The following is a 27332-nucleotide window of genomic DNA, read 5'->3' on the forward strand; positions in this document are numbered from 1 at the left end:
TGGTTGCCAAATGTAAAGGACGAAATGATTCACTGTGTTACACTGTGTCCTCTGTGTCGCTAGCTGGAAAACGCCCAATCACAGTTATATTATGATAAATTATGTATCAATTATATATTCGTTGCACGCAATTTTTGTTTATAACTTATATGATTATAAATTTTATTCAACTCTAGACTGATCTTTTTTAGTATTACTCTTGTATAAAATTGTCAAATAATATATGTATATTTATTTGTATAATTAATAAATTTTACATAAATTTAAAAAATTATAGTCTTTGAAAAATTTGTATATTTATACTTTTGTACTTTTTAATTAGTAACTAATTTTTTTTTAAATGACTGATAATACATTTTCTAGATATATATGTAGTTTCACAAGTTTTTTGTAAAATTTTAATTTTGTTTATAACCGTTATTTTTCAATTTTAGCTTTAACTAAAGTCTGATCCAGGCTTACAGCTTCTTTTTTGATCATATTAAGCAATAACTGTGAACTCTCCAAAATCTGTGATAAAGCAAAAATTTATTTAAGAAGTATAAAATATATAATTGTAAATATACATGTATTAATTATATAAATGTAAAAGAGATATTTATTAATTTTTAGCAAAAATCAAATGTACCTTTACCTTCATGTATGCTGTCTCAGTGTCAGCAATTGTTCTGTCATATTCATTTCTGACAGCGATTCTTTTTGCTAGACTATCATTTAAATGTGTAAGCTTACACGACATTTTCTCGATTTCACGTTGCAAATTATTCTTCTCTTCTTCCTGAGATACTATTTGAGCTTGGAGTTCTGCTCGCCTTAATTTCATCTCTTCTAAACCTGTAAAAAATTTTGATATAGATATATAGAAACTTGACGGAATTAATCATTGAAACAATGAAATTGATCATTCTTAGAGAAATTAAATTAGAGCAAAATAAAATCTGAGATTTTTCGTACGACTGATAATTTTTGAATAGTGAACAATAATTTTTCAACGGGATGAAAAAATTACATTTAACGAGTTCCTGGTTATATGTTTGCAGAGCAGCTCCGTGTTGAGACATCATAAACCCTCCATTCGTAGAAAACTTTTGATAAAAATACAATGAAAGCTCAATATAATGATCAAAAGTAGACAATGTTTACCAACAATTAGTTGTCAAATATTTAGATGAACACAGATTTTGACAGTTCTCAACCGAGTGTAAAAAAGTGCAAACGAAACAAACCTCGATAATTTTTACGTAAATTAAAAGTTCGTCGTGTGATTTGTACTTTTTACACTCAATTTTTCGTTTTCTCTTTTTCTGATGTCCGAATATACATTCGCCGTCTTATCTTAAGTGCAAACATTTCTAGAGATTCCAAGCAACACGAATATACCTCACGCATGCGCAATAGTAAGATAGGATCGGTGAGATTATTTCGACAACCGTAGATCATCGTAAATATGTGGTGTCAAACTAACCATGCTGAGACGTTTTAACCATCGTAAGAATTAAGACATAAATCGAAAAATGGTCTCGATTATCAAAAATCAGTTGCTGAAACATTTGTCAAGGTATTATTAGCGTATAATTAATTAACCTACAATGCAACTTCGCAATTTTAAATGACATTGAAAATTACTCACGAGTCTTTCCACAAGTCATACGTCATAAAAGCACTTTCTTATCTTCGAAACCTTCATCTTATCATTATTCATATTATATTTTTTCTCTATACATTCTGTATAATTATAATATTGAATACATTCGCAAAACAGCTGGAAATATTTGGGGAGAAAGTACCCTTTTTATGATTTCTTTTTATAAATGCACTCTTGTCATATGCCATTGACATATTTATTCTTTGCTTTTGCTTAGTGGAAATTCCTTTGTATTAGTTGAAACAGCCCACACAATAGTTATATAATATATTCTGTGCATAAAAATTCATATATTTATATACATATATATATATATATATAATATTAATTAATATATATTAATTTATATATATATATATATATATATATATATTAATTAATATATATATTAATTAATATTAATATATATATATATATATATATATATATATATTATCCAATGTTAATGCTCAGTTTGCTTCATTGCATTTTTGTAATTAATAACTGATTAATAAATGATTATATTTTGCATATGGAGCATTTATTATATAATAAACATCTGTAGGTTCACCAAAAATTTATCTGCTGATAAAATAAACTTGAGCACATTCAAGGGTGAAGGAGAATTGACAAACTTAGAACTCGATGAAATAGTCCTCACAGATTTATTAGAGCTGCCATCATGGTTAAGACTAACTAATGCTTGGTGCAATAAAGTTTCATTTCGTATTCAATGGACCAAACTAAAAAGCGTTCCTATCTTTTTGGTAAACAATAGTTCTATGCATATAAAAATATATACAATTTTTACATATTATCTTCATTGATTATCATGCTGCAAACCATGCAAATAAAATATTATATTTATAGAGTTTGGATGAAGTTCATATAGATGTAGAAACATGCGAGGATTTGAGAAGTATGTTTTCTCCGCAAGGTACATCATCATATACAGGTCCTACAAAATATTCTTTTATCCATAAAGTAATTGATGGAATAACAGTAGCTGTTAATACTGTACTGGTTACATTTAAAAGTCCTGCATTTATTGCTTCAGTCCAGGTGTGATATTACGTATAACAAATAAATAAATGCATGAATAGTAAATTAAACATCAAACACAGATTTTGACATTGAGATTGACATTTATTTAGAACTACTGTATTGTTTAGATGAATCGGATTATGGTAGAATCAAAATCAGCAACATGGCAACGTTGTGATCTCAGAACCACTAGAGTAAAGGATCCAGATCGAGGGCAATTACTTATCTTTAAGGAGTTAGAATGGCAAACTGTTAGAATAGAAGCCCAAAGTACTAAAGATAAAAATTTGACACCACTTCGTTTACTGACAAACCAAGCAAGATGTCGGATAACAATAAAAAAGAGAATATCAGGTTAGAGAATATCTATTAAACTTATGCATTAGTACTTACCAATTTTGATAAATATTATAAATTTATATTATTGCTAAATATTAATTATTGTCTTATTACAGATTGTTTTGTTATGGGGTCCAGATTAGTAATTATTCTAGATGACCTTTTGTGGGTGCTAACAGACTCACAATTGAAAGCTGCACTCCTTTTTCTTGATTCTTTGGGTGGTCTTATTGAAAAAGCCACCATTCTTGAACGAAAAACAAAAGCTGCAAGAAAATTAGAGGTTTGCACACTTTTATTTAAATTTTAATATATAAATCAATGGTTCTTTCATTTGTATCATTCTTAATTTAAGGTTTTACCAGAATATCAGGCTCAAATATCTCAACAAAGCAGAACAAAGTCTCAATGCAATTCAGCAATATCAAAAATATTTACAAGATATGATGTTGTAGAAACATCATATCACTTTCTTTCACAGCGCATTGATCTTCACTTATGTGATGATGCTGGTGGTAAGTTTAAAAGAGACTTATACTTGTTTTTATGTCTTTGGCTATCTATTAAATGTATTATTTGTTTATTTTTTAAGTATTTATTATATGTAACATGTGATTTTTACATTATATATTTATTTTTTTAAATAGGAGGTAGATCATTACATCCTGATCTGAAGGATGGTGGTGCATTACAAATTTCATTAGTGAAATTTCAAATTGATTATTACCCATATCATCTGGCAATGGCAGATAGAAAGCATTGGGCCAAATATAAAGAGAATGCCACACCTCATAGTCAGTGGTTGCAACAATCATTGAGTTCATTTCGAAGTCAGTTTATGGATCTCATAGATTCTGGTAGAACACAGCATTCTCCTTTAACAAGAAGCCAAGGAAATGTAACAGGTTTGTACATATGAATGCAATGATAATATCTAATATGAAATGTAATTAATATTAAAATTCACTTTTCTACAGCTAGTGGTATGAAAGGCTCTGGGGAACATTTGGAAAAAAATAATCAGTCTCAAAATCCAAATGTTACATCATCTGAACAGAAAAAGTCTCAGCATCCTAGTGGTAATCCAGTGAAAAATTATGTCTTGGAACAACTTGCTAAACTGATGACAACGTGCATTATTATCAGGATCGACGATTTTACATTATACAAAGTGACAACAACATCGCGTAATCCAATACCGAAAGAATTTATCACAGGTACATTATATCCATTTATTATTTATTTATTAAAATTGCTCTTTTTCTCTTTGTTAAAAATAGTAAAGTTTCTCAAATATCAAATTTGTCAATAATTATTTTATTTATGACAATTGTATACAGCTCAAGCGAGGAAGAAGCATACACCAGGTATAACAGATTAGTAATTTGTGTAAATGTAATGTGTATGAAGTTTCTAGAGCTAAACTTAATCTATTTTGGTATATAGTTTTATCATATTCAATTATTTATTTTTTTACATTATATGTATTTTTACATTATATGTATTTGTACATTATATGTATTTTTACATTATATGTATTTTATATTAAATGATTTAAAAATAATTTATAACTTGTTATATAATGTGTGTTGTAGAATGATATTAATGAGATTAATGAAGTTAAATGAAGAAAACATTAATTAAAAAAATATACATTAATATTATATTTGTAATTTACATATTATTTGCACATTAATATTACATTTGTAATTACAGATTTTCTTCTTATTACAGAAAATGTGCTATATATTTTTTTATAAATATTGAAATTTTTATAAATTTATGATTGGCTGTTTTTAATGCTTTAATTAAATTATATTACAATAAAAGAGATTATTATGCATGAAAAGCAAATCTATAAATATGTAGATTGAAATTTTGCTGTAATTATTACATTTCTAATTACATTTATTTAAATTAAATGTTTATTTAGGCGATCGTGACCGATTCAGTCTTCCAGAAGATGTAACAATACTTCATGCTGAGTTTACTTATTATTATTATCCAGGGGATATTACTTTTCCATGTAAGAAAATTTTTTTAACAAAAGTATTTTTACAAAAGCATTTTTCTTTTTCTTTAATAACTTAATTATAAAATAATGTATAATTTTTTTCATTTTAGTGCCACCACCCAAGTTTTATGTACAGCTTAATCCTATTCAAATAAACTTTGATGTCTGTTCGTGCCTTTGGTTTAACTCTTTTGCATTGAATCTTCATTATTCTCTTATGGGAAAAAAGCAACTGAGTTCTGCACGTTTAACATATTTTGATGTAAAGATAGAAGCTATACTTCCAAGAGTAAGTTAGGATATACTCAATATATATCATAAATATTATACACATTATTATTTTAATAATACTTATAAAAAATCTGTACTTTTAGATAGTTTTTGAAAGTCAGCAAGAATACCCAAATCAAAAGGACAGACCGAAGTCTTTGCATCTTCAAACTTCCAGGGCATCTATAACGAATGTACGATCTACGGAAAGATCTTCGAGATCAGATTTGGCGCAGTGTCTGAATGCATTTCAGATGGGACAGATGTTCTTTGGCGCAGAATTTCCCAGTAAATCAGAAGATTTCCACGTAGTGACGGATAAATTTTTAGCGCATTGCGGAGGTATGACGTTTACGATTTTGTAAATATGATTATAAATATTTAGATCTCTTTCTCTTTCATTAATCTCTTTTTTTGTTTCGTATTCTTTCAGGCGCTGATAATATCAGACAAATACCGCCCAATTTCAGTAGCAATTCTGTAAATGAGCTGCTGCGTCAGATGAATAGAGAACTCTTGTGGACCGAGGCAAAGGATGTGTGGTGTTGCAATTTCGAGCCTGTATGGGGAGATTTTTTTGGCGCACGGGCTGTCGGTCAAAATCGACCCGTGCCATTTCTAGACGCATTTCCTTTGACATTGTGGTGTCATTTTACCGCGAGTTCACCGTCAACTAAGGAAAAGCCCTTGGGTGCCGATATTCACGGATTAGCGTACATAAGCAATCTAGTTAGCGTACAAATAAATCATTATCAATACTTATTCTTACTCAGATTGTCGGAGATAGTTTCCGAAATGGCTACGTATCTGGCCGTAGACTCGAATAAGATTTTGAAGGTTGAAAGTGGTGGATCGTTAATCGTAGGCGCGTTGATACCACAAGTGGAGGTGACATTCGTGATGCCATCGCATACACCCGGTAAGGAGAACTCCGGCGGTGATTTAGAATCCGTTGTGTGTCCTGATTCATCCAGCATAGCGGACGATCTCATCGGTTCGTCCACAGCTTGGCACACCGGTACTGTGAGTGCGCGTGTCGATTTTGGTGCCAAAAGAACGAACACGAGTAACGATGTAGAGACGCCTCAAAGTGAAGCGTCGTCGATGTTGTCAATGGATTATTCACATTCTGTTACTACATCGCAACCAGTCGTCACTTTCAAGCAGAACGGCACGAAGAAAGATCCAGAAGGTCCAGCTAATCCTGCGATGTGGTGCATTCCCGAGAGTTGCGGATCACAATTTACGGTTGTCGGTACGAGTGACGAAAAGAAACATACGACTGAAGCTACACATAATAAACACAGCAAGTCAGATTCGATCTCAAACACGCCCTTTATTCCAAATAATTTCAATGTCAATCTCTCGTCTATGAAAAAGGGATTCAGTAACTTAATGACATCAATTGATTCGGCTTTGAAAGCTTCTCCAGAAGATGGTAGTAGCGATACGATGTCCATGAGAAGCGACGTTAGCTCGGATAGTGAGAATTACGTTTTGGTGAATCTTCAGGATCAAGGAAAGATCGACGCGGTATTTGGTATCGATAATACGATTAGGATTACGGCGGTAGAAGAAGCAACCGAAGTGATAGAAGAAACGCCAGACACGCAAAGCGAAAAATCTATGGATAGTGTATGCAAAAGGAAAGATATAGTAAGTATATTATAAACAATTGTTCGTGCACAAATTACTTTATGATTATTAAAAATGATGTAAATAAAATCTTTTTTTTTCTTTGTTCATAGGTTTCCATGGTAACATTCAAGCTATCAAAAGTTGAATTTATACAACAATCTTGCGGCTATTCATCTGTCATTAAAATTCAAGTTTCTAACATTGACAATGATGAGTGTTCATCTATTCCTTGGGATGAGTTTCAGGTAAGTTAAATTTATAAGTTAATTAAGACAATATAAAAATATATATATATATATATACATATATATACGTATGCTGTTATTATACAATTATGCTCTTTTTAAACAAACAAAATTTATTATTAATTGTATTGCTGCAAAAAAAGTTTATTCTCTTTTTTCTTTTACTGTGGAATTTTTGTTATTTTTACACGATATAACAATATTATTATGCTAAATATTAGAAAATAAAGTTTATTCAATAACTTTTATATATATGAATTTAAAATATATTTCACAAATTAAAATTATATATATATTCACACATTAAATCTTACATTTGGAACAACTAAATGGTATTTTTCAATACTAATACAACTACTCTTCTACATAATTATATGATTAAAAATTATGAAAAAGATGAATTGAAACTATATGTAACTTTGGAATTATAAATTATAACATATATCTTTCCATTTAGAGTATACATTCGAAATAGCAACTTGTGCATAAGAGTTACTAATACTCAAGTAGTTTTGCAGTAATTTGCTCATTGTTTTTATATTACAACCAGTTAATATTATTATTATAAATGTATATTTATACGATTCTTGTCTCTTAACTTTTTTTGCATGCCTCTCCCGCGTCTCTCCTTCTCTTGTGAATGTTTTTATGTGGCACTTGTGGCAGGTCAAGAGAAAGGTATTGGCAAAACCATTCATACATTTATTAATCTTAAACACCATTAAAAAAGCATGCATCGATATTGAGCTACATCACACACACATATACATTGTTAATGTTATTGTCAATAGATTTCTTATAAAATTAACATGAATCTTTAAAAATGTTGTAATAAATTAAAGCAGTAATTGTTAAATAATTGTATAATTAAATATTTATCATATATTATTATTAACGCAAATTTTTTTATATAAAAAAAGTTAACCATACAGATGTACATTTATGGTAGTAATTGATGATATGTTTAAATGTACGATTATATATGATAATCACATGATAATTGTACTTTTGCAACATTGCTTTGGGACAATTGCATTTCTGCTTTTGTTTTCCTATATTTATTTAACAAAGTAATTTTAAGATTAATTTATCAAAAGATGTATTATTTTTATAGTTAAATTAGAGAGATAGCATTTTAAGTGTTATTTTTGCTCTTAATTCTGTTATAATTTCCAGACAAAATACGATACTGATATAAATCCAATTTTGAAATTGTTAATTAATTAGATTGTAGTGGCAATTTGCGGCATGTGATATTGATTCTTGACTTTTAGAAACTAGTGAGATTGCATTCTAATATTTACAATAAGCAAATATATAGCTTGGCTATGGAAACTTGCCAATACATACATAATTTCTCATTTGCTTCATATATTACTACAAATGGGGCTATATTAAAATAATGTTTCATATATTAGACACTATATAGCATTGCTTTCATGCATCTACTTTTGCATCTGAATGATATTTTTTGCTTATATGCTAAATCTTTATTCATGAAGTTTGCTTTAGCATACTCGTAATTTCTTATAATTATCTCACATTTAATCTCACATTTTATACAATATGTGTCTATTATATTAACTAAGAAATTTAATATATAATTATATTTTTAATTATATACTGTTAAATTAAAATCGAATTGTGATCTACAATTTATAATTAATATTCGTAAAGATATTCATATTCATTCATAAAGAGATTCAGTTAGTATACAAATCATATTTTAGTCTAATTTCGCAATATAAGAATACAAGTCGAATAATAATGTAAGATCAGTATATAGAAATATAAAGATATTTTATTATCTGTATGTTACATAATTTCAAGATTCATCTAAATTTAATATTTATGCCATTCTGTTTGATAGACCAAGTTCAGCTCGCGATCTCGAGGCTGGGTGGAATTACCGTCCGATTCAGATTGCAGATCGCGCATTAAATTACGTTTGGATCATAATTTAAAAGATGCGGACGATTCTCACAGACTTTGGGATGCCAGCAAGAAAATTACCAATGGTAGTGATGGTAGGCCAGCGCCTCAAAATCGCGTTAAATTACCTGAACAGGACACACCCCGTACATCTGGCATCGATGTGCACGATAAAGAAAACGTTATGAATTTATTCGAGGACAAACTAGACATGAAAGTCGCTAATGTAGCGATGGCGTTATCAATGAGCTCAGTGACGGGTTTAGCGGATTTGGCAGAAGACGAAATCATACCTAAACCGATTCCCATGCAGGTAGATATTGTATGCAATATATTGTCGTGTATGTAATATGTTGATGTGATCTTCTCTTTTAAAATATACAGGATGTAATTGTAATAAAAAGAAAAAAACTTTAATGGTGAGCTCTTCACACCGAAATATAAAAAAATATATCAACATATGTCAATAAATCCATTGTTACTGATAGTGTGGAGAGTTCACTCCCCACCCTCTAAAGTTTTTTTCTTTATTTTAGTTTCATGTTGCATAATTTTGATTTATTTGCATAAGCGCGCATTTTTATTATTTCAGATATATTTGGAAAATATATCGTTACGTTTGAATGAAGATCGTCCTCCCAATAACATAACTTCCCCGGGTCCGATTCCGATAGATTTGAATATTTCCAAACTTAGAATAGCGCGAGACATGAGCGGTGTGTTTCACATCGAACCAGTTGGTAAGTAACACTATCGTTTAAGCTAGTATCTCTCCATTTGTTTCTGCCACTTGCCAGTTAACTTTTTTAAGTTGATTTTTTTCCTTTGCGATTCTCATGTGATCTTAATCTTAGCTGTATCGTTCTTATGCGCCTGTAAATACGTATACTTGTAATTTAATATTATATGTAGATTTTACATTGTGCAAGTGGCAGACTTATGTTTGAAAGTAATTAATATTACATATTGCATATAAATTGTTCTGTGCACCCAGGCGGCCTTTCTAATGTGAGCATTGATATAACACATGTAGACAAGTAGCTTTAGTTTTTTGCTGCTTATTATTGCACAAGCTTAAAGTGATATATTATTTGACATATGCATAATCTAGGTATTAGGTTCTTATAAATTCTATCTTTTTACAAAAAGTTTAGACTTTATAAAATGCTGATGCCTCTAAAGATTTGGCGTTTTATAAAAAGTTTTTGTGAAAAGTATTTTATGGAAAATCTGCAGTATATACATGTAGATAATAGAATATTTTAGATATGCGTTTAAAAAGCATGAATCATAATCTTATTAATTTATTAATAAAAAAGAAAAATTCATAAAAAGAAAAATTTATAAGCTTAATAACATTAATTATATTTATTCTCTTGTTCAACTCTTTATTATTGATTATTCTATATTTTATTTAATAGACTTGTATAAAGGTATGCCTGAAAACTCTTGAGAATTAATAGCATAGGAAATATTTTTTTAAATTAATTTTTTTAACTATTTTCTTTGAGACTATAAATTTGTTAACCCATCAGATTGCATTTTGACTGTCTTATATAAATAATATTATATAGATAAAATATATATATATATTCTTTAATTATAAAGAATTAAAGGCAATAGTTACTTTTTTTTTATTTTTAACCTTACGAATATTTGTTATAATTATATAATCATAAATACTATTAATTATTACATATAATTTTAAAATTATCTATTGTCATAAATATTCATATGTTAGTTAACTTTATAGTATGTGTAAATTATATAATATACAAATTATCTTCGAATTTTAACTAGTTTATTTTTATTATAAAAATTTTCTAAATATATATTTGATATGAATGTGACATATATGTTAGTATGCCCATCTCTATTATTATATCTACTAAAAGAAGCTAAATACTGTCGTATCTGTATGTTGCTGTTTAAGATTATTTGATACAATTTTATCCAGTCGATCAAATAATAATTTTCTTGTGATTCTAGTAACTACAATGGAGGAGAACCGTTCAAATATGATGTTATCGAGTGATAATAGTCACCCCCTTAAGAATGTAGAATGCGAGAAAGAATTGAATGTTTTGAGACAATCTAGTAGACAATTGAAATTGGATAATGAGGAATTGAGACGTCGTATGGGAGCTATGGAAAGATTATCGGAAGAAAACGCGAGATTAATGCGCGCGAAAGAGGAATCGGATATAATGAGATCTCGTTTGAGCATTGCAGAAGACAATATCGCGAGTCTTCTGGAAGAGAAGAGAATCTTACACGAAACTATAACTGAGCTGCGTAATCAAAGACTAGAAGGTTCTGGAGGTAGTAATAGAGCTTCGTGGTCTATTAAGAGATAGCATACCAGTTGTTTTGATTGCTCCAAATGTTGCAGCTCTACCAAGTCTTAATTACTTGCACTTTCAATATTCTGCAAGACATTTCTGTTGATGAAGTTAGAATAATCTTATGTAAAATAAAAGACTTTCCATTTCCTTATAAATAAAAAGATTTATATTTATGCGGTTTCAATTTTAAATGTAGATTAACAAGAATTAGAATGATTTTAATTTTTCTGAAAACGCTATAAAATCTATAATTGTTTTCAGAGATACATTATTCTTGTCTGCCGTAATTACGCTAGTAACTGCCGTTTAGCTCTTTTGCTTAAACTTTAAAACACAATGATAAGAATCGTATAGTAAATGCGTAATGTGACGCATATACGAATGAAAAATATCAATTTTTTTATCGTAATTCTAACAAGGCGATAATAAACTGTAATATTAGTATTTTTGTTTCATTATTAAATTAGTAATTCATGATACGAATTTTTGATAAATCGCCTGGTGTCCATTTATAGATTTAAAATTGCATATGACTGCATATATACATGATATTATACATATAAATTTATCTATTATCTAAATTAAATTCTATTTATGTATATGTGATTATATGTGATATACATATTCTTTTGAAAGTAATGATAAGATGTAACAAAAATAAAAATAAACAAAAATGATTTGTTTAAATTCAGATTGAAACTAAATTAATAAAGAAATCTGCTAGATATCTCTTTATGTTTTCGATAGAATAATTGAAGCTGATTTGCAAGTTATTTATTATAATATATATTTATTTGTATATATATTTTTTTGCACTATATATATTTATATTTGTGCACTATAATATATTAAAATTTCAAAAGAATGTGTACATATTACATATAATGAGAAAGCAAAGTGCGTTTATGTGGATATGCCATCGGTATATCGCAATTATATATACATTAATTAATTTTATGATTAGTCATATTTTAAAATAATTTTTATGGATGTAAATGGAGACTGTAAGAATGTATATCGTAAAATGCAATGATTTAAAACAGATGATTGTAATTTAGTAATATATACTAGTTGAGCCTAAGGATAGATTTTAAATAAGAATTGTGACCTGGTGGTATTGCATTATATCATATACATAATTTTGTATTGACTGATTTAACAACTTTCATCAAACGATGAAGATTACAAGTAATAATGATAAAAGTGATGTATGAAGCGTTCCAATAAGACTGTGTAAAATTCGGAAAAGTTGGTCTATAGTCTATAATAGTCGCATTAGAGTCCTTGAAGTAATTTGTATAAACATTAGCAACAGCGAATTGATTTGATAAATTTTTAATGAGAAGGAATTGTGTGCAAAATACGACGAATTATAAAATATACTTAACATATTTTTAGTTCACAATTGAGTTATTTGATAATTTTCACAGAGTTTGATTTTGGTAGATTTAGTTTCTATGATGGATTGCTGGTCAATCTTACATAAATGGAAAGTATTTTTTTGATGAATACAAAGACTAGATACAATTGAATTTTGTTTCATAATGTAAACTTTTGTGCTCTTACTATAAACATCTGTATTATAGATATGGATTTTCATTATTTAGGTGCAACTTTGAACAATGCGTTTTCTTGACATATTTTTCAATGAATACAACTTAATAAAAATCGTAACCATCTGAGATAATTTGTGTTTATATAATAATATTATTATTTGAAATACAAATAAATCATCTAATATATGACTAGTAAACGCAATGTTTGAAGATAGTATGACATATGTAAACTTTAGAAAATGAGAAAAGATGAGAGTTGCTGTTTTTGTTACTTTCAAATACAGATAAGCTTTTTATAATGCACATATCATACTTATAGTAAAGAATTTGCTTATATAACACAGTTATATAGTCCGAAAATATTTTGCAGGAACATCATTTTTATTGCAATTTAATTGTATACATTCTTTAGATGTATACATTTCTTTCATTTTTCAAGTCTGATTTAAATCAACTTCCTAAAGGTTTATTTATATAATTGTTTTCCTGGAAAGCTAATATTTGTATCAAATGCTTTTGTATATTAGAGAATTAAACTAAAATTATCTTATTTTAATCTTTATAGATTCAGTTTTTAGTATCTATATATTTATAATATAATAGTAGTATTTTATTATATTTTATATATATTATATATTTTTAAATATAAGTATAAGAAATTGCTTTCCTCTTCCATTTTCTTTATATCCATTTATAAGGACTTTAATAATAAATATCAAATATACATATACATATATATATAGCCAATAATGAGAAGATTTGCATATAATCTTATTATTCAATTAGCAGAAATCGTGCTATCAAGTAAATTTGATTAGTATGAATCTGATTTTTTCCTTTTTTATATACTTTGAAGTACTTATTACACATTATATCTTATGTGTTTTATTATATTGGTAATACAAACTTTAGGAAGTTGAATGTGAACTAATAATGCAATGGAAATAATAATATCACAACTCGATAGAATGCGTTACAGTTTGTTATCATTTAGACTTTATAAGATATACATTTAAGTTTTACATGATTGTTTTATTTCGAAAAAAAATGATATTCTTATATTAATTTTTAATTTTTTGCTGTTAACGCGTTAACTTTATTATAATTATATAAGTATAGTATAAGTTTGTATTGATAATTTTCGAATTTATAGCATTGTCGATAGACATGAGATTTTTTGAGGCATGTTTAGTTCTATAATACATATACATATAACTTTATAGTTACTCTAGTTAGTAAGATTTTAAAAAAATTGTTGCATATAAAAAAAAAAATATATATATATATATATAAAAGAGAACAATATCATGCCACTTATGCATGAGTGCAAATGGTTCCATTTCGTAAATTCATATCGTATGTCAGCAGCCGTCTGATACAATGAAATAATACGATGCAGCCATAATTTACGAAATGAACCTATTTTATATATTAGCAAAAGTATAGTAATTATATTTGAAAAAATCGTCATTTCAATATCAAAGTGCTAAGAATACCAAGAGTGGGTTGTGCAATTTCCAAACTTTCTCACGGAGTGTATAGAGAGAAAATTGATATGTATGTTTGCCATATTTGCTATTTCTCCATAGCTTTTGTTGTGAAATATATTATGATTATTAAATAATTTAATATATAAATAATGTAAGTAATTTTGGGGGATATATTATTTTATTCAATATTGTGTGTTTTATCTATGAATTATTATATAACTTTTTATTTCAAATGTAGATTGAATAAGGTATTTTATTATAAATATATCGTTTGAAAACAAATGTATTTTAGCAATATTAAAATGCTATTATAATCAGCATTGATGACATCACAATGTGGACAAATGAGTTATATATATAGTACGAAAACTTGGCAATATATACATGTATATCCATTTTCAAGTTTGCCGTTATATATTATATATAGAAATATGTTTACTGTACTATTATTATGAATTTATTGATAAATTATACAAATATGAGCAAAAATTTAATCATATTTGGTTTTGTGTGGAATTTTGAAAATAATGGCCAAAATGTAATTTCATCTTTTTAATGTATAAAGAAAATGAATATCACTTTCTCAATAAAGTTATTATAAAGAAGAGATATAAGAATGTTTTAGCGTGATGCTAACAAGTAAAATGTTTCTCTAAATCTCTAATACCTTCTCTTATACTTTGTATATTAATATATTATATAATTAATCATATTTATTTCTTATTTTCTTAAAAATACATTTAAAATGTATGCATGTGGATATGTGTATCATTATATATATTATTACATGTAATATGTAACTATTTAATATTTAATTTAAAATAATTTCTACTGAAAAATAAATGAGAAATGCAGAAAGTTGAAGAGATAACGCGACGTCGCCGGTCGTCGAACTTTGAATAAGGCGCCATAACAGAGTCAGCAACATAACGTGCAGAAACAATAGTGCAGCAGACTGCAGATGCGATGCATTTCACGTTCGAAATGTCCGAATTGACCAATCGGAACAAGAGATTCCTCGACTCTGATTGGTCGATCGAACGATCGAGAGCATTCTTGTCGAGCGAAGTGTGCATCGTGTGCAGCCAGCAGTTGGCAGTGGCGTCCATGAACGGGAATCGTGCGAGCGACAGCACGGACGGCACGTTGAGTCGAGAGGATAATCGACACACACTCACTGACGGGGTCGAAATCGACTGAGCGAATCTCTGTTTGAGTGGATTTTGTGTTGTGCTGAAAAAAAGGTATCACCGTGGGACTCGCGGCTTCAAGGGTACGTATACACACAACGAGACGATGTACACGAAAGAGGGAAAAAAAAAGAAAACGCGAGAGCGCGGGTCATGCCCGACGACTCTCAAATATTGTGTTATTGCCCGTCGATTGGGAACGAGGACCTTCGTTAGTTTGTCTGGTACCTCGCGTACGTACTTGACTGTTGCCGATAGCGATAGTTGACCGATCAACGAGATCTATATCCAATCGCGCAATCATGTTCCGCACGAAATGGTAACGTTTCTCTTCTCATCATTTGGCTTTACGATCGTCCGTAGATTCAAGAATCGCATTTGAGAAATATGCTTGACGTTTCGCTCCGCAATCGACGTATCTTTGAAAGAATTAATCTCTGTTTTCAGCAAGGAGCACGATCACTCGTCCTTTTACAAGTTCTTACAAATGGAGCACAACCATAAGAATCTGGACTGTTACTTCTTCTACTATTCTACGTGCAAAAAGGTAAGCGAATTCTTTCTCGCCGAGATAATCCTTTCTCGAGCCGAACTGCGTCCCCCTCATTTTGCCACCGCCAACGTTAACTAGGAAAAAAATTTCATATCGTTCCATATTGCTCGTGATCTATCGAGCTCGCCGAGGTTAGGTCGGCCATTTTGATGCCATGTTGATAAGATTTTTTTCTCAATATCGTAAAAATTCAAATATGTAAATCCTGTAAGATTTAATCACTTATTATAGAAACTTGGCTAAATTCTAGGGGGACAGTGATTTCTCCATTTATTTACACACGATATAGAGAATTTTTTTTATCGTCCTCGTGTGGTTTCATTTATCTTGTAAATATTTTGTCAATCATAGGTATGATTTTTATAAAACATAATATGTGTGATATAAAAATATTGCGCGTGTATGCTTATTTTATCATCCTTTTATTTTATTTTAACATCTATATATATGTATTATTTTTTACTCCGATTTATATGTAACTTAATGTGTGCGATTGAATCATAATTAACAATATCTTATCCATGTATTTTTAGGCGCATGAATAAATTATTATAAATAAGTAATAAATAAATGTGATTATATATTTATGATATCTTAAATATTTTTAATATATGCTATCCTTTGATTAATCTCACTTGCAGTATTGATATGATTTAGCACTGCGAGTGTTTATAATTATTCTTATCATTTAGTATATTTTAGCTTGTAACTATTATTGAATAATTTTTACAGTTCATCATTTTTATTATTCTTACAGGGCGACTTTTGCCCATATAGACATGAACCATCTGCTCTAGGTTGTGAAACTACATGCACATATTGGCAGCAAGGAAATTGCCTTAATGAGCACTGTAACTTCAGACATATGGAATTGAAGGTAATTATCATTTCTAGATAAGCTTATCACACTTGATCATGTATGGAATAAAATATTCGATTTCTGATAATTTATATAAATGTGCTAATTTGTATAACAAATTTATATATTTATTGATTAATATACTTATATTTTATACATGTAAAATAGTGTTTTACTGCATTTTACTGTAGTAACACTTTATTTAATTCTATTGTTACAAAAAATTCCATCCGTTTAAACTATTTATCTTTTTCTTTTAAGTATCACAAAAATTATTATTAATTATTGAGTCTTAATAGAATTATAATAATTAAATATTATTATTTTATTTTCTCTTTAAAATATAAATCTGTGGAATTTAATGAATTAATATATTGTAGCATCATTATTATTTTTAAAAAATAATTATTGAAATAAATGCATGATTTAAAATAAAATAGATTACATATCATAGATATTTAAACATATTCAGTCAAATTATTTTAAATATTAAAATTTTTAAAGATAAGAGCATATATTAACTTTTTATCTTTCTTTTAGAAAAATCGCAAGTCAATTCCTTGTTATTGGGAGACACAACCTGGAGGATGTAGGAAACCACATTGTCCATTTTTGCATGCGAGTCCACGCAATATTACTAATGATCCTATCAATCCTGTGAAAACCACAGAAGTAGCAACAAAATCTCCTAATCAAGAATGGCTCAATCGTCAAGGTAAATGTTTTTTATCATCATAAATACATTTTTTTAGATTGATAGCAATGAAACTCGTATAAAACTCATTTGTTTAGTTGTAATTTTCATTTAAAAAATTTTGTTTTTTTGTTTAAAAAAAGATTTGGTTATAAATCGTCTTACACATTAATTTATGGATTTTCTGTTTTGATGAAAAAACAATAGGAAAAGAGTTTAGATTTATTTACATCAATATTATTTTAATTAATTAATTTAATATTATTAGCAAATTGAACAGAAAAACAATATTGCTTACTTCAAGTTATCTTTTGGCTCATTTAGATTCTATATTTTCATTTTATATAAATGCGACAAGATGGTATACATATTTGAAAATATATAAGCTAAAATAATCAAATTAATATCATGCATTTATGATAATGACTATTGTTGTATATGGACAAATATTTTTACATTTTTTTTTATATTATAAAGATGACCCCAAATATGACGGCAGCAGTACTACTGAGTCGGACCAAGGTAGAGGAAACAGCGAGGCTGGTAGTTTTATTGGTAGTCCCGCCGTTGATCCTCTCATCGTCAAATTTGAAGAAGGTATGAGGCTTTACTAGCCCCCCCGTCCATCTTTCAACGTACATTATCTTACGTCAGCTACTCTCTCTCTACCGCCTAGCTTGCAAACAAATATGAATCTCCCGAACGCGCTCGGTATCCCGAAGAGCCTGACAATTCCTAACAATCCTAACAGTCTCAACATCCCTGGTAGCATCAGCGTCACAAATAATCTAAACGTTCCACCGCCAACCAATTCGCAATCCTCTCCCTGTCATCATACGCTGTCGTATCCACATCATCAACAAAATTTACACTCTCACTCCCCCGGACAGTCTCTGTCGTCATTGCAAAATCAACAGAACTCTCCACTCCTCCAGCAATCGCCATATACGTCGATTCATACGCAGCAAACTCCACAACCTCAGACATCCCGATTTCCTTTTCCGTTTCTCGGTATAACGTCGTATAGAAGATTTTAAAATCGACGAAAACTGTGTGTTGTTAGTCTTTGCTAAGACATATGTATAATTTTCTTCGTCAACCAATACAGAAATACTTTCGAAGAATTCATGAATATTTAAAATCTTTTCAGTTTTCGATGGTTAAGTTGTTATACTATCGATTCTGTGCTATTATATTCTTTGATATAGTGAATAAGTTGAGATAATTTAAACACATTTGGCATAAGAAACGATGAATTACTACGAAAGTATCATTCTGTATGATGATTAATTGTATATATCTTTCTAGCAGCGAAAGATACATAACGGTAAAATCTTGCGTCGATTTTAACATAATAAATTAATTCACGACGTTAGGTCATGTATACACAAAGTACATTCCCAATATTTAATTGATCTTCACTTTTGAACGTGTTTCGTGAAATGGATTGATCTAATGAGGTGCAACTAATATAAAAAAACATTCATGTCACACATTATTGTAAATTGCAGAGATGATATGATTTTATTAAGAATTTTATTACATTGGTTGCTCTTATTGCAGCAATCATTTATGTTTGTACGGTTTATACAAGAAGCTTATTTATTCATTCATTTGTGTGTTATCATGGGGTAGAGGTATATAACATACAATATGTCTACATAGATCGAATTCACATTTTTAAGAAATTGGCACTTATTGGTAATCATAATATGATCATTGAAATATACAATCGCCCAATCGTATTAATCGATCTTATTGATATAAATCTAGCACTCGTGTTACCACGAAAAATTTAGTAGTGACTATCGATTTTTACAGGGGCTGCTATATCTAAACTTTGCCTAAATTAGCCCTCTAACTGCCTATGGCTATCTTTCTCCGGCTGCAGTGCAATCGAGCTCAAATTACCAGAATGGTCTTAAGAAAAACTTAAGAAAAACGAGGTTCAAGTGTCTTCGTCAATGCTGTAAGATCGCGAAAGCGAGAACTGTGGTAGACGAAGAAGAAGATAGCTATGGGTCGTCGCTTTATCACACACACGCACATATATGCACACAGAGACATACACGTACATACACATAAATTTTTTATATTCATATAGATCTTGCTCTTAGTTGCGGAAAGCTGGCATTTCAATGTTAATCGGGTATTTGTAATACGACGAATGAGCCTCACTCGTTTTAGGTTTGCGTCTTTGACGAGAGAGTGTTTTGCTAGCATTTAGAAAGTTTATTTTAAATATCGCTCCGCGCCTCTTCCCCTTCTTCCGGATGTGCGGATTTGCATTACATCCCTTGCGTGGCCGATCGAAGGAATATATATATATGTAGCATATATTCGGGTTAGCCGATATATACATCTCTTTAAAAGAAAGAAAAGAAACCTGCGCATTGTTCTGTCGGTCACGTCTGGGCTGAACCAAGTGCAATGGCGAATAATAGGAAATAATTGAAATATTTATGTCTAAACCAATAAGTGCGCGAGCATGTATGCTTTCTTTGATGTCACGTACTTTATTATTATGCGTGAGATGCGTGATGTAGAAGAAGAACGAAAAGAATAACGAGAGAAAGAAAATGAGAGAGAGAGAGAGTGTGTGTGAAAGAAAGAGAGAGAGAGAAAGATAGAGGGAAAGAGAGGGAGAGAATGAATGAATGACTGAAAGAAAGGGATAGAGAAGAGAAAGAAGGAGAAATAGATTTATATAATGAAATAATATTCGCGCGCGAATCCGTGTTTATAAAGATTTAAACAGATTCCAATCGCGTCCTTGCCTTGTGTTTTACGCGTGCACGAATAATAATGCCTTCATATGTTTTGGCTTCTCACGTGAATTTGAGAATTTCAGGACGGCGAAATGGAAATAACGTGATATCGCGCTTCATACGGAGCTTGCGCCGGACGATAAATATGCAAATTTTCGCAGGCCACGATAATCCCGATGTTGTATCTTTTCAACAAGGGTAATTGAAGGAAAAATGAAAAAAAAAAATGATAAAATATAGATTTAAAATGTAAGTCAAGCGTGATCTTTTAAACGCTCTAAAGAGCACGAGTTTAACAATTCGGCTTAGAAGCTTGCTTTCTACGTGATAATGTTAAACGCCGATGTTTATTATATATCGAATAAAAGAATACGATCGCCAAGAGAATATTACATATTATACTGATTCACTTTTTACGAATTTCCGTATGATAATAGGATATAATGACCCTTAATTGAGGCGTTGAGAATAAAGAAACTTAATATGTAGATGACACATTTTGAAAAAATTCTAGTTAAATACCGATAATCGTAGCGAAGAATTCACAATTTAAACTTAGCTTTCATTTTCAGCAACAAAGATAATTCTTTTATTTTCAGCGCCTCAATTTTTTTCTGATATATCGCACATTTGATCTTGCGAACACTCGTTAGATCAGCAGAAAGATTAAAAAAACTCTTACTCATTAAATAATTTATCAAATTATTAATCTTGCACCGATGGAAAATTTTATAATCAGGGAAAGTATTATATATATATAATATAGGATGTGAAAGAGAGAAAGATATATATATATATATATAGGATATGCTGGTCTTTTACAATAGTAATAAATCGCATCACAGCTAAACGAAAAAAGGAGGGAAGAACGCAAGGAGATATCGAGAAGAAATAACGTAAATCATTTAGGAAGATTCCGGTTTTTCCCGAGTTTCCGATAGCAAGCTTTTTTTTTCGAGTCAACGGTGCATATAATAACTTGATAGACTAAATGATATAGAAGGGGCAAAGCGTCCTATCGTTATAAAACATACACGCGATGAAAAAAAGAAATAAATTACAAAATTTTATGAGGAAATTATTGAAATATTGAGTTGAGTGAATATATAATAGAGAGAGAGAGAGCGAAAGAGAGAGAAAGAGAGCGAGAGAGAGAGAAAGAGAGAGAGACTGAAAGGAGAAAGAAAGAAATGAATAGATACATACACATCACATACATATACGCGTATATTTGTATGAAAAATACGCGATGTAAAATAGAAAACTAGTAAGTTTTCTTACACGATAAATGTTTTACACGCATATATATTATATTTAACTATATATTAGAGAATTATATATATTTTTTTTTAATATGATCGTGATTATTGTCGATATAAAGGGCTATCGCATGGGTTTTTTTTTTTTTTTGGAATACTCGTGTATTGGCTTTCATTCACGGTTCTCCGCGCAAAATTTGCGCGCGTATTTCGATTGGCAAGAATTTTGTGCCTTCAACCGTACAGAGTTTGCCAGTTTGTTTGTGTTCGCGTTATGCCAGAGTAATTTTTTTTTTTTTTTTAATGTACGAGATATTTTTCAACGGCGCGTTAAAATAAACGCCGATCTGGATGGATTTGCACGGTGAATTTCCCCCTTTAAAACAGAGAACGACGCGCAGGTCTTCCAAGAAAGGAGCGAGTTCGATAGAATTCGATCAAACTCGCACACCCGGATCTATAAAATCTATGTGCAAAAAAAAAAAATATGAAACGTACAGGAATATAAAATATGACTGCGCGCGTGAATTTGAAAGGTAAAAGAGTCTAGTAGCGAGAATGTAATATGAAAAAATGCGAGGATGATTATCGAAAAAGAAAGAGAGAGAGAGAAAGAAAAAGAATGTATCTAACAAATAGTGTGCATAGATAGTGTGACAGATATGATAAGTATGAAGAATATGGACCTGCAGCGGCGGGTCCTGTCACTGCCCTTCGACGAAGGGTCTTTATCTGTGCGAATAGAGTCTCGAAGGACGAAGCGATCCACGTATGTGTGAGATCGTGGGTTTTCCTTATACTTAACATCTATCCACAATTAACTATATCGAAGACTATCGACAGAATCGAAGAATTCTGCAGGCCTACTCTGTAACTTTTAATGCATGCATTATAACTATAACGCATTTTTTGTACATAGGTACGAATCCTGTAACGCATGCACTGTAATTATAGTTCGGGCGTTTAAAGTTGCAGAATAGGCCTGCTGATCGCGATGACGATGACATCGCAAGCTCGCCGCGGACCGATAAATCCTTTTTCCTGCTCGTTAGCAAGTCGTTATATCGTCTGCGTTGATCATTGCGGTCTCATTGATTGCAAATTCCGTAATAAGCGGTCGTGCGAGCCACGGGCGATGCTCGTTGTCTCATTCGGATGCGAGACAGACGCATCTCGCTTTCGTCGAGATGAAATTCGATGAGCGATGTACATCTTTACAGAGAGTATGCGATTCTCTCTCGGTTGCGATTAAGTCGGCGATTTATGCACGATGTTGAATGTTTGGATATCGCCACCGTAATCGTATTGTAAGTCTAAGTTTCGAGAGACAGCGAGTATACGCGATGTTTTCTTTATATCGCCACGGCCTGTGACTCATTCAATTTGTCCGCGTGTGCGCCCTGGAAAAAGCGCGTCTGTAAACGTAAGCTGAAAGACAGAAGATAGAAAAAAAGAAAGAGAGAATGTGTGTGTATGTGTGTGAGAGCACAGAGAATATTATATATATACATATATATATTATATACTATATATATATATGTTACACGAGAAAAGGAGGCGATTGCGTACAACGCGATTCTCGCTCCTCGATCTTCGTTTTGTGTAAGATCATTGTTTATTTGTTAATTTGTTAATTCGATTTTTTGTCCGTATTTTTCCCTCCTTGTGATTATTGGGAGCGCAAAGAAGCGACGATTATCGTTATCATTGTATATGTATCTCGCGATTATTGCGCCATCGACGCTCTTGCATTCGACGAGGAAGATCACGAATTTGTTCTTTTTTTTTTCAAGGATCATATAAATTGTACGACGATCTGTCAGAGACGATCACGTGGAATGCAGAGTCGTCGGTGCGTGTGTAATGGCAAGAACGGCATAATATCAGAGCGAGCCGACAGTTTTTCGATCGCTCTTCTCCGACTCTTTGCTTTCGTTTCCCTGACTCGCGCTCGAGTCTCTTGCCGATTAATCTCGAACGATTGTCTCCGATTATATACTTTGTATTCTTTTACCCGTGTTTTCTCTGACTTCCCTCGACTCGCGACCGAGCGATACCTTTCGTCGTTACAATGCGTGCGAATCGAGTCGCGAGTGATTTTTCACGACCGTACGCGCGACCGAAGCCCTGTTTCTCTAACGTTCTCTCGTTATTTCATCGGTTCTTCTCTTTTAGTTTTCCTTTTCTTTTTTCTATGTATTTTGGCCTCGGTCGCGTGGCAATCATGCGACGAACTTTAAATTCGTTGAAGTAACAGTCGACGGTTAACGATTCGAGGATGTCAACAAGTCGAGCCCGCGAACCCGCCTTCCTGCGATCGGGATCTGTCTCGTGGACGAGAAACAAACTCGTCTGCAGCGCGGACGAGACTCTCGGGAGCTCGACCAGGTTGTTCGGGATCCCTGAAAATCGGAATTGAAATCATGGCGATGAAGAGTGACAACATCCGCGATCGTTTTTACGTCGACTTGTTACGGCGACGCAGAAACGCGCGTTCGTTCTGCTTCTCTTGTCTCGAACGCGAATGATAGAGAAGAAACAAAAAAAAAAGAAAACAAATAAAAAAAAACGAAAGAGCCTTTTTTCTCAGCCAAATTTATGGCTGCGAATATGTAGAAGAGGAGAAAGATTGATTGATGCTAAAGAATAAGATGCGCAATTTAACTATAACGAATTGATGTAAGCGAATGGAAAAATCAATACTTTTCATTGAGATGATATCTGGATTTCAATAAACTTGATACCTCGAAAACCATACGGACAATCGACCCGGAGAGCGAGCATATGACCGGTAATTATACGGTGACAATTTTTTGACAATTATTCCCATTACCGGCGATGCTCTTCTCAATGGGGCTTCTTATTTCACTTCTTTCCATCAATCGTAATTTCATTCATCTTTCGATTATTTTATAAGGAACGTTATTTTCGTTATTTTTAAAATTTATAATTTTTGCGATCATGATGCAGTCAAGATTTCTCCGATTTTGTGCTTTTCTTTTTTAGATTAAGTAATGAACTATTTAAGTTATTATGCAAGTAAGTATTAGATGTTTAAAGTGTGAATTAAAATGTGCCGATAAGAAGCATTTCCGTTTTGCATAATTTTGAATCTGACGACAAAAGAGAGATCTGCGGAGAAATCAATTTTAAACGGATAGAAATAAGAAAAAAAATCGCGGCTCTTGAAAGAAATGTATGTATGATGGGAGAGAAAGAAGTGGGATTTTTTTACTGTATTAAGAAAGTTTCATTGTGTAGATTAAAGCATGATTTAACACTCAAGTGCTGATCAAGAAATACACGAAAGAGAAGATATAAAGAGATGAAAAAAAGAACATGAAGTTAAAATAAGTCTAAAATCGAGTAACTAGAGAAAGAAATGCGAGATAAAATCGAGATAATGAGAAGAGAATCCGCTTAAGAATTAATCACGATTTCAAGGACAGAGAATGAGATCGAAAACTATAAATCCTATCCAGATTTCCCTTTTACACAGAGCGCGCGAAACACGAGATTATAATTTACAATATAAAAAAGCATTTGAAAAAAACCATTGCGATTGACTGCGAAGAAAAATTTGAGAGAGAGAGAGAGAGACATAAATTATCAATTATTCTAATTTTCCATTATATAAAGTAAAATTAAGTCTACAATTTCTGGTAATGACAAATGAGAAATAAATCATTGAAACTATAATCAGCAGATAATTGATTGCTTTATGATTTAAAAAGAGAGAGAGGTAGAGAAAGATAAATGCAAAAGGAAAGAGAGAGAGAGAGAAGCTGATTTTATCTAATATAAACGACCATCAACGAAAGTGATGCCTTCTTCGAGATAATCCAGATGATTATTTGATGTTTCTTCCAGAATCCGATAATGAAAGTGCACCGTCACCAGTAAAATCGCAGCCCAAGGTACCCTATTGCAAGACCTACGAGCAGATGAGACTAGAGGAAATCCAGGCGGAGAGTGCGGCATATTATTCATACGAGGGTGAAAACGATACTAAACTTTTCCCCAATCCGGATATTGGCAAGGCTAAGAGGATAATCAGCGCTAATCGATGGGTGAATTCACCCAAGACGGAAGAACCGGTAAAGGAATTGGACTTTAAAGTGTTGAGTCTGGAGGAGATTCGACGACGAAAGAAGGAAAGAGAGTTGGCCGCTAAAGCTTCGACGGAGTCTTCGCCGATTGAGACGATGAAAAACACGAAAAAGCGTTCGATCGAACAATGCAATGAGGAGAGCTCGAGTCCGACGAAGAAGCGCAGGATCAGCTCCGAATTCGTCAAGGGCGAATCCGTCATCAAGATACCACCGGTAAAATTACGAAGGTCACTGAAAAGCGCCATTGTAAGGAATATCGAGACTCGCAAAGACATGACCGGAACACTAGACGATCAGGATGACGAAATGTCAGGGTGTTGCGAGAGGTTGGAGAGCCATACTGATGAGTCGACCAACGCGAACAGAAGAAGCGAAGTGGAGATCAGATTGTGCGATAGTAGTACAAACGAGGAGAAAACTCAAACGCAACCGGAACAAGCGGCGGATGACAGGAAATCAGTCGCTACGTACACGGCGGAGGATATCGTGAATAACGCACTATTGGTGGTCGGTCGACCATACGCAAATACCGAGGATGAGTATCTGAGATTAGATACCACGGCCGATGATATTATGAGAGATATCGAAGACTTGCTCAAATAGAAAAACTGCGATTTAAACGACTTTAGACGAATCTATGCATCTAGAAATACTCGCTGAGTATTATATTCTACGCTCTTTTTCTTCAAGGTTCAAAAATGTTTAAAAAAATTTGACAAAAAAATAATATCTATTTTCTCTTTTTTAATATTTCGGTAGACGTAAATTAAAAACTTCACTTTAAAAGGGGAAGGATTATATCGTTACGATCTCTAGATAATTATTTAACCAATAATTCATATTAAGGTTCCATTCAACTCTTTAACTTATTGAAATTATGTTATCTTAATTTTAGCCGAATTGAAAATTGCACATTAATTTCAATAAGTACATAAATCAAAATTTCTCTCATATTTCAATCATATCTATATGAGTTTTTTTATCTTAATTATAAAATTTCTCGTGAATAATTAAAATAATACATAATAAATATAATATTCCAAACGTGCAGTAATGCATAAACATCATTTGGAAATGCATGAAAGTTAAATTAAAATCTAGTAATGAAGCTCTCTGATACGGAATGATATTTCGCTACACATTTCGAAATTAATAATTAATAAATTTTTTAAAAATATAATAATAAGAGAAAGTAAATTCTATATATATTTCAAAGTATCAATACTTATATTTTAATCGATATTGTATGCCTTTGAAGACTCTTGATCTTTTATTGATGTTACATCATATTGAATTATGATATTAGAAATCGTGTGAATTATTTTTTTGCGAAATCTATATTGTAGAAATAAATTAATTTTATTTTTTAATTTGCTACTAGTCATCATAGTATAAATCAA

The 27332-nt window shown here is 31.1% G+C and overlaps 3 protein-coding genes across 10 annotated transcripts; 2 read left to right on the plus strand and 1 right to left on the minus strand.

Moving 5' to 3' along the window:
* Window positions 1–344: 344 nt before the first annotated feature.
* On the minus strand, window positions 345–1641 carry LOC105250099 (Sjoegren syndrome nuclear autoantigen 1 homolog). 4 transcript variants are annotated; one of them, XM_011256024.2, is made up of 5 exons: window positions 1631–1641; window positions 1466–1541; window positions 1010–1085; window positions 629–834; window positions 346–510 (listed from the first exon to the last, which is right to left on the minus strand). In XM_011256024.2, exons 2-5 carry the CDS (start codon window positions 1466–1468, stop codon window positions 418–420), a joined length of 378 nt encoding a protein of 125 aa, XP_011254326.1. In that variant the 5' UTR covers window positions 1469–1541; window positions 1631–1641; the 3' UTR covers window positions 346–417. The 4 variants fall into 4 exon arrangements, with proteins under 4 accessions (XP_011254324.1, XP_011254326.1, XP_019882752.1 ...); XM_011256022.3 differs by lacking the exon at window positions 1631–1641 and having other exon boundaries at window positions 345–510; window positions 635–834; window positions 1381–1516; XM_020027193.2 differs by lacking the exon at window positions 1631–1641 and having other exon boundaries at window positions 1381–1516.
* On the plus strand, window positions 1456–11625 carry LOC105250100 (UHRF1-binding protein 1-like). Of its 4 annotated transcripts, XM_011256026.2 has the most exons (18): window positions 1515–1558; window positions 2190–2391; window positions 2495–2686; window positions 2797–3022; window positions 3124–3290; window positions 3363–3522; window positions 3655–3912; window positions 3985–4224; window positions 4348–4374; window positions 4941–5033; window positions 5132–5310; window positions 5396–5633; window positions 5725–6947; window positions 7040–7174; window positions 7841–7852; window positions 9045–9419; window positions 9699–9846; window positions 11096–11625. In XM_011256026.2, exons 1-18 carry the CDS (start codon window positions 1515–1517, stop codon window positions 11461–11463), a joined length of 4287 nt encoding a protein of 1428 aa, XP_011254328.1. In that variant the 3' UTR covers window positions 11464–11625. The 4 variants fall into 4 exon arrangements, with proteins under 4 accessions (XP_011254329.1, XP_011254330.1, XP_011254331.1 ...); XM_011256027.2 differs by lacking the exon at window positions 7841–7852 and having other exon boundaries at window positions 1456–1558; XM_011256028.2 differs by lacking the exon at window positions 4348–4374 and having other exon boundaries at window positions 1456–1558.
* A 3947-nt stretch (window positions 11626–15572) lies between these two features.
* LOC105250096 (zinc finger CCCH domain-containing protein 11A) lies at window positions 15573–26641 on the plus strand. 2 transcript variants are annotated; one of them, XM_011256019.3, is made up of 6 exons: window positions 15573–15770; window positions 16135–16234; window positions 16998–17117; window positions 17640–17814; window positions 18271–18390; window positions 25691–26640. In XM_011256019.3, exons 2-6 carry the CDS (start codon window positions 16175–16177, stop codon window positions 26533–26535), a joined length of 1320 nt encoding a protein of 439 aa, XP_011254321.1. In that variant the 5' UTR covers window positions 15573–15770; window positions 16135–16174; the 3' UTR covers window positions 26536–26640. The 2 variants fall into 2 exon arrangements, with proteins under 2 accessions (XP_011254321.1, XP_011254320.1); XM_011256018.3 differs by lacking the exon at window positions 15573–15770 and adding an exon at window positions 15835–16006 and having other exon boundaries at window positions 25691–26641.
* Window positions 26642–27332: the final 691 nt, after the last annotated feature.

Source organism: Camponotus floridanus, unplaced genomic scaffold, assembly GCF_003227725.1.
Source record: "Camponotus floridanus strain SB8 unplaced genomic scaffold, Cflo_v7.5 scaffold80, whole genome shotgun sequence".
Lineage (NCBI taxonomy): Eukaryota > Metazoa > Arthropoda > Insecta > Hymenoptera > Formicidae > Camponotus > Camponotus floridanus.

Bases quoted from the DNA above. Each gene is read 5' to 3' on its own strand.
- LOC105250099 (XM_020027193.2), bottom strand. From the start codon at position 1,440: ATGATCTACGGTTGTCGAAATAATCTCACCGATCCTATCTTACTATTG. The intron at 1,086-1,380 runs GTATATTCGTGT...TTTTATCAAAAG, and splicing joins TACTATTGCGCATGCGTGAG to TTTTCTACGAATGGAGGGTT. The intron at 835-1,009 runs GTAATTTTTTCA...AATTTTTTACAG, and splicing joins TAACCAGGAACTCGTTAAAT to GTTTAGAAGAGATGAAATTA.
- LOC105250096 (XM_011256018.3), top strand. The intron at 16,235-16,997 runs GTAAGCGAATTC...TTATTCTTACAG, and splicing joins ACTATTCTACGTGCAAAAAG to GGCGACTTTTGCCCATATAG. The intron at 17,815-18,270 runs GTAAATGTTTTT...TATATTATAAAG, and splicing joins AGAATGGCTCAATCGTCAAG to ATGACCCCAAATATGACGGC.
- LOC105250100 (XM_011256026.2), top strand. From the start codon at position 1,515: ATGGTCTCGATTATCAAAAATCAGTTGCTGAAACATTTGTCAAG. The intron at 3,023-3,123 runs GTTAGAGAATAT...GTCTTATTACAG, and splicing joins AATAAAAAAGAGAATATCAG to ATTGTTTTGTTATGGGGTCC. The intron at 4,225-4,347 runs GTACATTATATC...AATTGTATACAG, and splicing joins ACCGAAAGAATTTATCACAG to CTCAAGCGAGGAAGAAGCAT.